The 14,891-nt window shown below is 37.0% G+C and overlaps 1 protein-coding gene across 2 annotated transcripts; it reads right to left on the reverse strand.

Moving 5' to 3' along the window:
* Positions 1 to 683: 683 nt before the first annotated feature.
* Positions 684 to 13,495, reverse strand: LOC306847203 (homeobox-containing protein 1-like). Of its 2 annotated transcripts, XM_079381026.1 has the most exons (11): positions 13,263 to 13,495; positions 12,660 to 12,771; positions 10,318 to 10,726; positions 9,364 to 9,449; positions 8,083 to 8,193; positions 7,084 to 7,209; positions 6,021 to 6,171; positions 5,398 to 5,480; positions 5,148 to 5,243; positions 2,083 to 2,204; positions 684 to 1,994 (listed from the first exon to the last, which is right to left on the reverse strand). In XM_079381026.1, exons 2-11 carry the CDS (start codon positions 12,736 to 12,738, stop codon positions 1,851 to 1,853), a joined length of 1,407 nt encoding a protein of 468 aa, XP_079237152.1. In that variant the 5' UTR covers positions 12,739 to 12,771; positions 13,263 to 13,495; the 3' UTR covers positions 684 to 1,850. The 2 variants fall into 2 exon arrangements, with proteins under 2 accessions (XP_079237152.1, XP_079237153.1); XM_079381027.1 differs by lacking the exon at positions 7,084 to 7,209.
* Positions 13,496 to 14,891: the final 1,396 nt, after the last annotated feature.

Raw genomic sequence — 14,891 nt, forward strand, 5'->3', positions numbered from 1 at the left:
AGTTGCTGTACCACCGCAGGGCGCCGGGTCACTGGCTCGGCTCCTCAGCGAAAACCTGAATATGCATTGCACCTGCTGCCTACTTATGCTCGTGCCATGACGAGCAGCAGCTGGATGCAATTATCGCATGCCAATGTACACTCGAAGATGATACGGCTCTCAGCCGAGATCCCAATTCGTCGGTCACCGATGTGGCGTCTCCATTCCCTCCTTCAGGGAACGAGGGTTACATACGTAACCGAGACGTTCTTTTGAACAGAAATATTAAGCAGCACTGCATACAAAAATTGTATATTATAGACTTTTCATTAAGACACTAAAGAATCATATCAACTTGTGGAAAATGGACATCCGGTGACCCCTTTAAGCGTTACGAATGCTGTAAATTCAGATTTGACAAAGAAATGTTACTTTTTTTATATATATATATATAAATTGAAAACAGCATTTTTAATACTTTAAAATACTTTTCAAAAATTCCAATATTTGTAATTCCACAATATTAGTTTTTACTGTATTTTAATTAAATCAATATATATATATATATATATATATATATATATATCTCTTACCAACCCCAAACTTGGGCTCAGTTATGTTACCTGTTTTACCTAAAGGGTAAAATTAGCATGCAAAAAAAATGTCTTTAAATCCTTCCCAAACATAAATTCAAACTCAACATTACATTTGTTCATTCATTTTATTGTTTGATATCATTAGGAAAAAGCACAGAGTAGGGGGCCTTGACAGCGTGCAGCATTGAATCCTGTTGGTGTACGGAGCTGATAGGCCAGAATAATCATACTGTGCAGCTTACAGCCTTTGCACGCTCAAAGCGCTTCTTACGAGACACGTTGATGTGCCTTAAGCAATCGTCAAGTCTATTTGACACTGATGTAAAACGCATTCTTTTACAACTTGGCCTAGCTTTGGCTTTCGTTAAGACACAGAAAAACAAACCGTGGATATCAATCCATTGAAAAGCAGCTTGTTGCATTAAATGCTAATATTATACTTGTAGTTTTACATACTGCATTACCTTATTAAAGAGGTAAGTAAATGATGCTTATAGCAAATAATACATTAGGGGGGAAAGTTAAAGCATTTTAGACCCCTCACACTAGTCAGGGTCAGTATAGCTTAAGTAGCTGGATACAAAGAGCTTACAATCGTTGTGTATACAAAAACAGAGTCATGATAATCTGAATATTACTTCCAGATCACATCTGAAAAAAAAGAAAAACAATATATACACAGTCCTGTATGCTTGAGACAGGGCACATTTCTACCCAATGAACCATTATTGTGAGAAACACTGATTTCTATGATGGTGAAAACTTCTCATTTAATTGCCAAGTTTAGTTCTACCTGAGTTGGCATATCTATTAGGGGTGTATCTATCCAATCTCGTTCTTTAACTATTGCATATGACAAATAAGAGACTGTTAAGCTCTTAAAATTCACAGACTTCAAACTGGGTTCAGTGCACCCGTTCTGTCAAATTAAACACCTGTCCTGCAGGTTTCTCTAGACTGCTCGCTTGAGATAACAGGTGAAACTGTTGTATATGAGAACACTGAGAAATAAAAGCAAACAGCTTTAGCAGAATGAGAAAGTTACTAGTTTGCACCTTACGCATTTTTCCCTCTTGCGGGAAGCGTTAAGACTGTCTTGGAATGCACGATATACTGTATAGAGTAAATATTGCCGTTACTACAAGCGTGATTACTGTAGATACATAAGAGTGGCCTCCCTACCACTAGAGGCACCAGAGAATTTAGAGTGTCAGGCTTGGCTGAGAACAACCACGTCAAGCCACTTTGGAACAAAAATATGACTCGGCTCATTGGTTAATCGTCATCAGTAGCCTCCCTTTTTGATTCATTTAATTTCCGCTCCACGAGTTGAGAGGTCGGGCTTGGAGGAGACACCACTTCCACAGGAGGTAGCATGGCACCTTCTGGCTCAATGTCTTTTCTCTGAGAGAGCTCCTCCTGGATACAAACACATCACGTTCAAGTGAACAATCATTAGCACAAAAGCAGTCCAAGTAGTGCATTAACAACAACAACAACCTCTAACCTGCTCAGAGAACCGCTGACTCATGACTTGATCTCCAAACTCCTGAGTTTCAACCTCTTCACTGATGGAGTGGCAGCTGGGACTGGGCACCTCTATCCCATGGCTTTCCAGTATGGCAGCCTCTGAGTAAAAGAGACAGAAAGTGTATTAACGATGATAACAATGACAATATGTAGCAATCTGACTGCAAAGGCTAATATCAAAATGATTAATGCTCCCTCAAAATAACATAATTTAATTATCTTTAGACAAGTCACATTACAATACGTCAATATACACTGTTCAAACGTTTGAGGTCAGTAAGATTTTTTTTAAACAAATGAATACTTTTATTCAGCAATAATGCATTAAATTGATCAAAAGTGAGAGTAAAGACATTTATAATAGAATTATAAAATTGTTATTACAAATACATGCTGTTCTTTTGAACTTTCTGTTCATCAAAGAACCCTAAAATAATGTATCATATTTTACACAAAAACAATAAGCAGCTGTTTTCAACATTGAAAATAATAAGAAATGTTTCTTGAGCAGTAAATCAGTATATTAGATTGATTTATGAAGGATCATGTGACACTGAAGAATGGAGTAATGGCTGCTGAAAATTCAGCTTTGCCATCACAGGAATATTTAACATTTTAAAATATATTCAAATAGAAACCATTTATTTTAAATTGTAATAATATTCCACAGTATTTCTGCTCTTACTGTATTTTTGAGCAAATAAATGCAGACTCTGTGGGCATAAGAGACTCAAAAACATTACAAAAATCTTACAGAGACCACACCTTTGATCAGTAATGTATAAATAATTATTTTTAGTAGCCAGGGATCATTACTGGACGGGGGCCCACAGACAGACGGTTCTTGATTTTGTTATTAAAATTTGTTCTCGATTTTGTTCTTTTGGTGGCTTAATGTAAGGAACATTCCACATGGAGTACTGGAGAAAAAAAAAGAAAACTTCAGGCTTCCTAGATAATTGCTTAAAGGTGGGGTATGTCATTTTTTTAAAAACACTTTAGAAAAAAAAGTACCAAACCAAGTGCCAAAACAAACTTGTAGCCAATCAGCAGTAAGGGGCGTGTCTACTCATGATATGGAGGAGAGCGTGTTCAGTGAACAGCCGAGCCGAGCAACAAAAAGATAGAGATGGGAATAAAAAACAAAAGAGGAAAACGCCCTGCTGAGCGATAAGGCAAGGAGTACGACCCGTGTAAATGTTGGATCAGCTTTCCAGCGCTGGTGAGAACTCAAGGCCTGCGATCGGACGCAGAGGTGACTTTGTTTCTTCCCGATAGGAGAGTAACACTGTGTCTACACCGGACACGCTGAAGTCTGCCACAAAGCGACCGTTGAAAATCATTTGAAATTTGTGTCAGCACGTCATAAATACAGACCTGCCAACCTTTGAAATTTTTTTTTAGTACCACTTGTGTGATTGGGGGGGGGGGCTATATCCACTTGTGTGATTGGGGGGGGGGGGGGGGGGGGCTATATATATATGGTGAATAGGCAAACTAGCTTGAAAATGATGTTGTGTTAGGATAACGTTATTCATGTTATATATTTACCAAAGGTCTGCACTCAGTCACATACGACAGCTGCACGATTCTGGATAAACTGAGAATCACAATTTTTTTTGACTCAAACAGAGATCACAATTCTCCCACGAAACAAAATATTATTGCTGCAGTCTATTTAAAAGTGTTTAATTATTAAACATTTAAATTATTTAGTTCATATTAAAATGATGAAAAAGTGGTTTGAATGAATGATTTAATGTCTCACTCAAATACTTCACTTGTTTCTTTACTGGATGAATCAGTGTTTTTAAACAAATCTCTTGATTCAATCACAAATACATTTAAGTCACATTTCTGCACCTAGTGGCCAAACAATGCAATCGACACAAACGTTTGAAGCGCCAGTTAACTTTCAAAAGGTCTATTTTGATCGCTACCATAAACATCAGTGTTTATATCTGAACTATTAACTTATGAAAGACTGTAATACAGAAATAATACTGTGTAGTTGAAAAGACTGTTTGTGAAGCTGTTACTCAAACACGGTAACTCTGTCAGCAGCTGAACGCAGATGTGAATAGTCCGGTAAGACTTTTTAAAAGGTTTATTAGACCCGGGCGAAGCTCTAGTGCAAATATATCAGTATTTATCCAAGTACGTGCACTTTTTTGGAGTAAAAGCCCTAATATTAGGACGCTGTTCAGTGAGTGCAGCTATATGAACACAAATAAACCGCAGCAGATCTGACTGAATATGAATGAGTGCTTTTATTCTGTTCATAGTTCGTCTTGAATATCAATGCGATCACGTCAACTCAACTCAATATTTTAACTTTCCACATCCACCCCAACCCGTTTACCTTAGTTGTAAGTATTGTGTGTACTGTCCTCTTTTAAGAAATCAGACGGCCGGAGTAAAAAAGGTACGAGACCGAGCGGGATTTAGTTTTGCTGTCTATTTGCGGTCTCTTTTTATTGATAGGTCTACGCATTTGTCAATCATCCCACTTGCTAGATGGGGAATGAACCCAGCACTCTGATTGGTCGAAGTGCTCTATCATTGCTGTTGCTTGATTGGTTTGTGCTGCACAAAGGCGTCACCAGGTTTTTGCGTAGTTTAAAGTGACAAATCGTACCTGCGTACTTTGAGGTCAAAATGCGTGCCCGCTACGCAAAATGTGTACAGGTTGGCAGGTCTGTAAATAGAACGCAGCAGCAGTTTTCTGTCAGAGATTTGTCGCGCCGCGCAGCATCCAGTGTAGACAGCATCACTGATTATAATGACTTATTTTCTCGCACCGCTCGTGTCCGGTGTAGACACGGTGTAACACTGGTTTTGCTTTGTTTCACAGAACTAATCATTGCCTGGGTTGCATAGGCTACGTATGTGTGTGGCGAGACACTTTTGAAGTAGGGGTGTGTTTGTTTTGGTGATATCAAATATCAATACTGGCTTCCAGAAATCGCTTACCCCACCTTTAACGCTTGTGTCACTTACAATCAGTGACAACCTGTCAGACAATCATTCTTGCTGTCTCACCTATGTTGGCACGTCTCTTCATCTCCTTCCTCCGATTGGCAAACCAGTTGTACACTTTGAGCGCAGTGACTCGTTCAAATTCTGAAAGTTTGCATCCTGAAACAACATTTATATAAGAAATTAATCATTTAAATCAATACGTGATGGCATTTATATATTCAGTGAGGCAGGGGAACATTTGCAACAAAGATGGCAATGCTACAGCTAGTCTGGGTCTGAGGCAGTTCAAATACTGATTGCAATCACTTACCAGGTTTTTGAATGACAGCATTACAAGCATTGGCAATTTCCTCTCTTTTGGCCTCATCAGGATACTGATTCTCTATAAAGAAACTGAGAACAAACAGAGCGAATCAGAACAAGACTTGGGATGTCATGATCATTGTTCAACCAACAGGAAAGGCCTAAGAACACTGTGTAACACTGCAAATTAATTAAACAGGCTACTTAATGTTGATGACAATGACATTAAGTCTAAAAATGCTTGTGAATGAAAAAAATATTCAAATTTTGTGGGTACACTGTCACAATACCATATTCTTAAAATTCAGAATTCCTATGGTGAATCAACCACTGGATGGATATTGTTAAAAAAAAAAAAAAGGGAAAAAAAGAAAAATGATAATATTTTATAAATGCACATATTGGAGAGAATTCCACTGTATTATGTGCTTATCACTCTCATAAATAGTTTCCTATGTATAGAAACAGATTACTTGGAAAAATAGAGCGAGACTTGTTTTTAACTGCAGCATGTCTGCGTTTTAGAGAATTTATCTCAAAGGAGTCATGCAAATGTTCTTTTACAGATGTCAACCTGAGAAACAATTACTGTCTGAATAGTGCCAAAGACAGTAATGCTCTGTGATTTACCTCTCCATGATTGACTGGCACTCCTTTCTCCAGGTGAAGCGACTACCTCTGCGCAGTCTAAAAGGCCCAACTGCTGCCTTGTCTGCAGGGCTTCCAGCCAACCTCCAGTCAGGTTCCTCTTTCACCAGTGAACGCATGGACAATGTGGCACCTGTTGTGAACATAATCCAAATATATGGAATATAGAACTTAAAATGCACACAAACCAAAATCACAAGAAAATATGAATTTCCCGCATGTGGTTAAACACAAATTAAAGGGATGGTTCACCAAAAAAATAAAACATTTTGTTGTTTAAATCACTCTAAAGTTGTTTCAAAACAGCCTTACTGTCTTCCATGGAACACAAAAGGAGATACTTAAAGCAGATTGTCTGCTGCTCTTTTCCATAAAATGGTCCCTGGTCCCCATACACTTTCATGGCATTTGTGTTCCATGCAAGAAAGTAAGTCATTCAGGTTTAGAACATCACGAGAGTGTAATTTTCGATGAAATCTAAAGAGTCATTCTAAAAGATACTAAAACCACCTTTCCACTAGTTCCGGACGGTTGTCGCATTTTGCCCCCTAGTGGCAGTCGTAACTGGTTGTAACGCACGTGTATTTCCACACACAAAAAAATTAAAGAAAAGAAAAGCCTAATGGGTTTTCTTGACATAATCAACTTAATGAATTTTGTAATTAGTATTTCAGACATAATTTTTTTATAACTGCCCATTTTACAAAAATAGTATTTAAAGAATAATGTACTAGTGCAAGAATATTGTTAATTCTAATCTCACAATTTTTATTAGAATATTTTATTAGATCGCATATGGTCTAGCTGGAAAAGTTAAAATAGTTCTACTCATCCGAAGCTCAAATCAGATCTGAAATTTCACTTATGCATTCGATCAGAACTCCACGCAGCGGCCGTACTACTCTCCACTGGAAATGAATGACTTCTGGTCTATTATTTTTGGAGATTGTAAAAAGGTGGCTTAAGACTCAAAGAGAACAAATATTAATTTCCCAAACCATATGTACTGAACTGAAGCTGTGTTTCCCTGCTGCATGGACATTACCTGACTGGGATTGGTGAGCAGAGTACCAGGGGAGGAGGTGCATCAGCAGTTCTCTCTGCCTATTCCAGGGAGTGTCAGTCCTGCTCCTGGGGACCTGAGCATGCTGGTTTTCACTCCATCTGATTCCTTTAACCAATTTGGGCAATCAGAAAACTGTGTTAACTAGAGACCCTTCGAGGGCCGAAAATTTTGGTTAACAAATATTAACATAATGCTCAATGAAAATCCTTTGAGAAAACTTAATTGTAGATAGCAGTGTTAATAGACATTCAAAGTGATTAGGTTCTTGGAGCCATGCTCAATTCTCTAGCACTGTAGAGAATTTAAAAGCGTCATGCTCAGGGCTCTGTTAGTAGGGTCAGGTGTTAATTGCACCTCAGTGCAGAGAGGACATGAAAACCAGCATTTGACAAACCCAGGATCAGGACTGAGAGCTACAAACGAAGGTCTAACCTGGGAGATGGAGAGCAGAAGTGGTCCTGGAGGGCTTCACATTACATAATTAGCTCCTTTACGCATCAACATGTTCTTTGTATTATAAATGCGAGATGATGCGGGTGTTGGCGTAGTTACAGCCTAAAAGGGTTTAAGGCTCATTTCCGAATTACACTTCTTGGATGTGCCAAGAACACCATTAACCTAAGCGCACAATTGATGGGAAATGACACCAGTTGATTGAATTTCAATTCAGTGTGGCAACATAGCATATCCTTCCAATACACAGTCCTGATTTCTTTAATGTAAAGCCCTCAAGGACCATGCAAACTATATAGGGAATTTAAGGCAGAATAGCAAATGAAGACCGAAAAAAAAAAAAAAAAATATATATATATATATATATATATATATATATATATATATATATATATATATATATATATATATATATCAAAACTAAACATAAAACTCTTTTCCTGCTTAAGCCAGCCCCAAGCCTAAAATTCAGGCCACTGCCTTTTTTTTGGCAAATCATCTCCCTGCAGAGGAACCACAACTAACCTGGGCTGCTGCGCTCCAGCAGGTACCAGCGATAGAACGCCCTGCGTTTGGAGTCGCTCATCTCCAGCCCCTGCTGCAGAAGCCACTGAGAGATGTAGCTCTGACTGATACCTGCAGAATATCGTCATAGAAAAGAAAAATAACCAGTGAAGAAATGGCAGGAAAAGTAGAAACACCAAAATAAAACCAAATATTCTGGAAATACCATGCCAGGGTTATTAATGGTAACTAAAATTATTAAAAACATTTTTGTTCATTTAAATAATTAAAAAAATAAATAAAAGTAAAACATAAAAAAAACCAAAAAAAAAACAGATGAAAAACTGGAGAAAAAAAGAAATGTGGCCTTTGCAACTAACTTAAATAATTTTAAGTTTTAGCACTAAAATTACTAACTAGAAAATAAATGAAAAGATAAAAAATAAATAAATAGTAATATAAAAACCAAAAGCACGTAAAATAACAATGAAAAATGGAAATAGAAAAATAAAAACTAATTCAAATAGTATAGTAAAATAAGATTGCTTCATTTAATTGGTGTTATTTTACAAGGACATACAAGGTCCAACCATTTCTAAAATATTTTTTAAATAAAATTGTTAAATAATAGTTCAGCACGTGATCAATGTAATATTGACTCAACAAACTTACATTTCAAACAAACGTCTTGCTTTTTTGACACATAATAATGTTTAGAAAACTGTGAATGTCCTTGAAATAAACTGATTTTGATACTGCAAGCACATCTTTACCCAGTCTGTACTCTGTGTATTTAATGAGATCCAGTGCTGATATTTCACAGCATAAAGAATAATCTGTGTAATAAATCAAGTAAATACAAGGAAATGCCAACTAAACTTGCAATCGCAGTTTGTTTCACAGACTTCAGTGATTTTGTTGTGCAGACATGTTCGATATATGTCTGAATTTCTCTATGCACTTGTCGCACATGCACTAGTTTCACATGCTTGCGGTTTGTTCCTTCATGTCAGCGTTTGGGTTATCAAAGCTGTGGTTGGCCCAGATTTTCTCTCAGTCTTGATGGGCAAAATTTTGGAGCACCCTTGACGTGTAGGAAAATAAAAATATGAATAATATATTTCTCCTGTTCAGCACAGGAAATAATTAATACTTTGTGAATGTACAGTAAATAAATATGTTTAATGGATTTAGATGTAAAAACAATACTAAGTACCCCATTTTCTGATGGTTTGCATGATAAGAAAACTTCCTCTGTTGGCTACACTTTTTCCACTGCAAGACAGAAATCATTTAGAGTACCTGTGACTTGTCCCACAATTGCCTGCGAGATCCTTCTGTTATTGAGAAAAGCCTTTATCTCTTCTTTTACAAGGTTGCTGTCCCTCCTACAGTCCAAACAAAGACAAGCATTTTTATTTTGTGTTAGAAGTAATACCATGACAGAAATTTATAAGTTTGTGACAGAACAATGCATAAAAAAAATTCAATGGAGTTTTGATATAGCACCTAAACAAAATATCACAGGAACCAATCAACTTCAAATTCTGAACATTAAACTAATTAGTTAGATATATAGCTTTAATTTTATTGCAATTTTAGATCCCAAAGAATTTTAGAAAATATTTATTTAATTTTTTTGTACAGTGCATTTTCTTTACAGTAAACTTTTTATACTTTCATTTATTGAAATGCTTTCATGTGATTTCATGTTTCATTCACTATTCATGCATTACAACCAAGATTTTCACATCTAGCTTTTATTCCTAAAAATATGGTGATTTTTTTCTGGCTATTGGTTGTAAAACCTGGCTTTTTACAATGTTCAGATTTCTGTTCAGGAAATGAGTGCATATTCCATTAGATAATGCTTCTTTTGTGTACTCAAGCATAACATTTCAGAAAACTTGAATTACAAAAAAGTTTGCAATTCTTAACCCTAATCAATCAACTGGAGAAGTATTGGTGATATCTTTTAGTTAATTATTCCCCTATTCACCTGTGTGTTTTGCCTTAAATGAGGAACATACTGTTTCGTGTGCCATTCTCCAGAGCCAAAGCAGTAACAGAAAAAGCTACAAAAAGTATCCATTTTGAACCAAATGTCCACCTGACCTGATTCAGAAAGGGCTCTTGTTCTCTGAAAATTACACTGTTGCTCAGGGACATTCACTGTCATTATCAGCTGTTATAATAATCTCTACCTCTCAGTAGACCTGAGAAGAGTAGCCCACAGAGGCAGCTCATAAAAGATACCTCATGTATTCCTCCACCTTCTCCTCCAAATCCCAGTCCTCTTCTGCCAAGTCGTAACTAAACGACCTCTGAACTCCGCTGGGTGGGTACATGGGCGGGGGCGAGGCATCATAGCTGTTGCTAGGCGATAATGCAGCATCCATAACAGGGGTTTGTGTGGTGGCTGAGGTAAGAGAGGAAGAAGAGGAGGAGGATGAGGGAGCAGCAGGGGCTGCGGAGGTAGGGGCACTGGGTGGGGCCGAGTGATTGTTGCAGCATGGGGTACGATGGTCTGGATCAAGCCTCTCTAAAGACTCAAGGGCTTGAATGATCTGAGGTTTCGTCATCCCTGACAGTCTTAAACGCTGGAGCAGGTCAATCTGTTCAATGGTATAGCGCGGCTCCACATCACAACACTCCATCCTGATATCTGCGGGACAAGACAGGGTAAAAAAAAGGCAATTATGTTGTGTTGATAATTATATTAACCTTCATTTCTGCATCACTAGTGTCACCACAAAGAACAGCAAAAATAACAGATTGTAGAATGTTTCCATTCTATGGAAGTAAAAATCTATTTATTTTTTCCATAGGCGAATTGATTTTTAACTATAAATTTCTAAGCCATTAAAGACAGACATGCTACAAGCCATGCATTAAGAGCCGGGGCTGTGAAAACTTTTTGAATTTGAAGATCAAAGTAAATTTAATTTAATTTGTCTTCTGGAAAACATGTAATTATCATCTGTAGCTTCTGAAGGGCAGTACTATTAATAATATTAATAGTACAGTAAATATGATATTTAGGCAAAACAAGAAAAATGTACCCCTCTTCATTCAGTTAATGTTTGCTCTTAATGCATGGCTTTTCCTTCTGGAGCATCAGTGAGCGTTTGAATCTTCTGTAATAGTTGCAAATGAGTCCCTCAGTTGTCCTGAGTGTGAAAAGATGGATCTCAAAATCATACAGTCATTGCTGGAAAGGGTTCAAATACACAAAAATGCTGGAAAACCAAAGAATTTGTGGGACCTGAAGGATTTTTCTGAAGAACAACAGGCAGTTTAACTGTTCAGGACAAACAAGGGACTCATGGATAACTATCACTAAACAAAACACAGCAGTGGATCATTCAGGTAATAACACAGTATTAAGAATCAAGTGTATGTAAACTTTTGAATTTTTTATAAATTCAACTATTATTTTCTCTTGTGGACTATATGTAAACATTATGTGAAATATCATATTCAGATCAGTACTAAATAAACAATAACATGCATTTTGTATGATCCCTCTTATTTTGGTAAAATAATTAACATTTTGCAGATTCTGAAAGGTGTATATATATATATATATATATATATATACACACACACATACATAAGCAACATAAGCATAAACATAAGCATCTTTATATTACTAGTTTTGTTTCTGCATTGTTTTTATTTTATGTCATTTGCAATGCTTCATGAGATTGTAGTTATTTCTCCCATTAAAGTAAGCATTCCTGTGCCATTTTGCTTCAAAATTTACAATGTTGTGATTCACCTCATAGCCAGTTAAACATCTGAAACTTTTTTTTAACCCCTAAGAGAAATACTTTCGGAAATACTTTCGGAACCAAAGCTGCAAAAACAAAAGTGGGTGGGCACTGTTGCAATCTATTGAACAGTAAAAATCTCCCATTGGTAAGCAAAACAGATAGTCCCACCCCCAACTCATGTCAATGGTTAAAGCAGTATTACTGGCTGGTCAGACTGTTCCAAAATAAAAAACAACAACAACAACAGAGAATACTATGAATGGAATGGAGGTGGGGCTATGTATAGGGGGAAAAAAAAGAGAAAAATATATAGTAAAAAAAAAAAAAGAAAATTCTGTCATTTCCTCACGCTTTGAAACAATAGGCCCTATAAAAAATGAATATGAAATGAACTGGATTCCACAAAACTCTTCCATAAGACTTGGAATATATCACAAAAGTCATATTGGACCCCTTTGATAATACTTTTATGGTATTTTTTTAAAAGAGTGAGCAGGATGTTCTTCAGAAATTCACCTTTTATGTTCCACAGAAAAAATAAAGCCATACAGGTTTGTAACAACATGAGGGAGAGCAAATAATGACAGTTTTTCATAGTATTATTATTATTATTGAACTGCAAAAGGGACGCTGAACACGACCATTTGTTTTCTTATATTTCATATTGCTGTCAATCTCATATCATTTCTATTTTCTAACATTTTAGTTTACAAATCAATTATGCTACTTTGCAAACACTGCCATTCCTTCAAGAAATGCAAATCTAGTAGTATACATATAAACTTCATATAAAATGTTTGCACATCATATTTGTTGTCCTACCTGAGATTTGAGGTGATAATCGGCCCGTTGGGAGCGGTTCGGCGCGTGGAGCCACAGCAGGAAGGCACCACTGTCGCATGGTCGAGGAGTCACCCGCAGGGGACAAGGGGGGCTGTCAAAACATCACAATATAACTGCTAACAGCCAGTCAGCATGTGTCAGTTAGTCATGCTAGAGATACAAACAACTCGGCTACGGTCTGCTTTAATAACCACCTCAAATAACAGCTAACGCACGTCTGTAATCATGACTTTATTTTGTGTCAGGCTCGCGCTAACTGGCTAGCCCCAGCGGGCACGCGCTGCTGTGCAACTGCATGCAAGAATGCTTTATCTTCGCCTTTGTTTTCACACTTGCAGCTGAACCCAGTGACTTGGGGACGGCTTTTGCTTTTGGCAGACAACGCGGAAAGTCATGCAGTACAATAAAAAAGTCACTGCTGTAGTTTTTGAAACAGATTCGCCTCTCGCTATGTCACTTGTTATGACTGCGGGTGTGAGATGCCTTCATAGTAGCACAGCTTTGATGCACAGAGCGCTAGAGTAACTGTATTTGCCGCTAGCATGAAAAGCTATATGCCCTACACGCAGTTATCCGCCTTACCTCCCCGCGCTACCGTCAAACTGCAGCCGGAGTTGGAGATGGTGCGGTCGGTGCACACCCTGGGTTATATCCCGGCCTTCCCGTGCGCTCACTTGTACTCCGAAGCGCTTCAACTAGCTAATGAAGGTGATCCGAGGAGGGTCACATTGTCCTGGGATGCCGCAGCATAATATTACTGGATATATGGAAGTCAACAATTGACCTCTCACCCGCAGCGACAGTCCCATGTGGATGCAGGAAGTGGATGCCAGAAGACACTTCCATTCGTTTACTATCTTTAATGACATGTAAAAAGATTTTGAAAGTCCATATGAGGAAATGTTTGGGAGTGGTTGTGAAATTTGAAATGTGTATTTACTTTTTGTCAAGTTTGTTTACATTTGTCTGATTTCGCAGGACTGTTTTTCTGTACGGATTTAGGTTTTCTTTTTTTCATACAGCAATAGGAATGTTTACAATGCATCAATAATGAGTTGCTTGCACTGTGAATAAGAGGTTTAAACTAATGACCACAAATAAATCGTTGTTATATTAATACTATATCATTTCATTATTGCAATGTGCAGTCATAGTCCTACAACTAATCTGAGGTTTCTACAAGAGGTCTGAAAAACAAAAACATTAATCATGACAGACTAAACAATGAAATCTTCTTTACTATATATTTTACTATGTAATGTACAGTCTATAATTGTATTGGATAAAATAATACACTCACATTAATGCTTTTATCTAAATTAAAACATGTTTTAAGACTAAAATTGTACATACATTTTCCTTTTTCATTAACTAGTCATTTTTTTCTATCAGTTTTGTTTCACTTTAAAACAGTTCATCCTGTCTTATAAAAAATACAGAACACACACAAATACAAAGCAATAGCTTTCTATAGTTATATTATAGTAATAATCAAGTTATAATAAGTGCCTTATCAACTAACAAATGATGTTATGTTGGTATTATTTGTTTTGTTTTATTCTAAAACATTCCATCCCATCTAATAAAAATGACAATACATATACATATACAGTAGTAATAATCAAGTTATAATAAATAAGAGCCCAAGTTTGATCATTTCTGACCAATGATTAAACAAGTTTAAACAGAACTTTCATTCACAATAAAGAGTTCTTGGTCCTCAAAAAATGACATACTTTTCTGGAGGGTCAGGTCACCTTTAGTTGTCAGTGCTGTTCATTTTCATTGTCTGAATGAGAAGTCCTGTCCTCAGGAGACCCAGCCTACAGTGAAAGCCATCTTAAGAGTATTCGTGGTGATCCAGCCTGGTGCACATCCTGCTGCGGCTGCCCCTCTGTGAGATGCTGTATCTTATTATGAAAGGTTGATATGAGTGTGCCAGCTCGCACAGACGTAAACGATGGTCCATCTAGCAACTCTGGCTTGCAAAGACAATCTAGATAATATCCAGGAGAAAATATTATTATAGTCTGCTGACCATCCTCCCTAAGACTTTATTAGTGCTGCTGGCTATCTCTTGAACTGGACTTCCTCCCTTCCCCAAATTAATATGCTTTGTTTGAGATTAATGCTTATTGTGTATGATCCAAAGACAAAACCATCCTGATCAAAACTCAATTTGTAAATACAGTGCTGTGTTATTTAATCTAA

The sequence above is a fragment of the Barbus barbus genome, assembly GCF_936440315.1.
Source record: "Barbus barbus genome assembly, chromosome: 27".
NCBI lineage: Eukaryota > Metazoa > Chordata > Actinopteri > Cypriniformes > Cyprinidae > Barbus > Barbus barbus.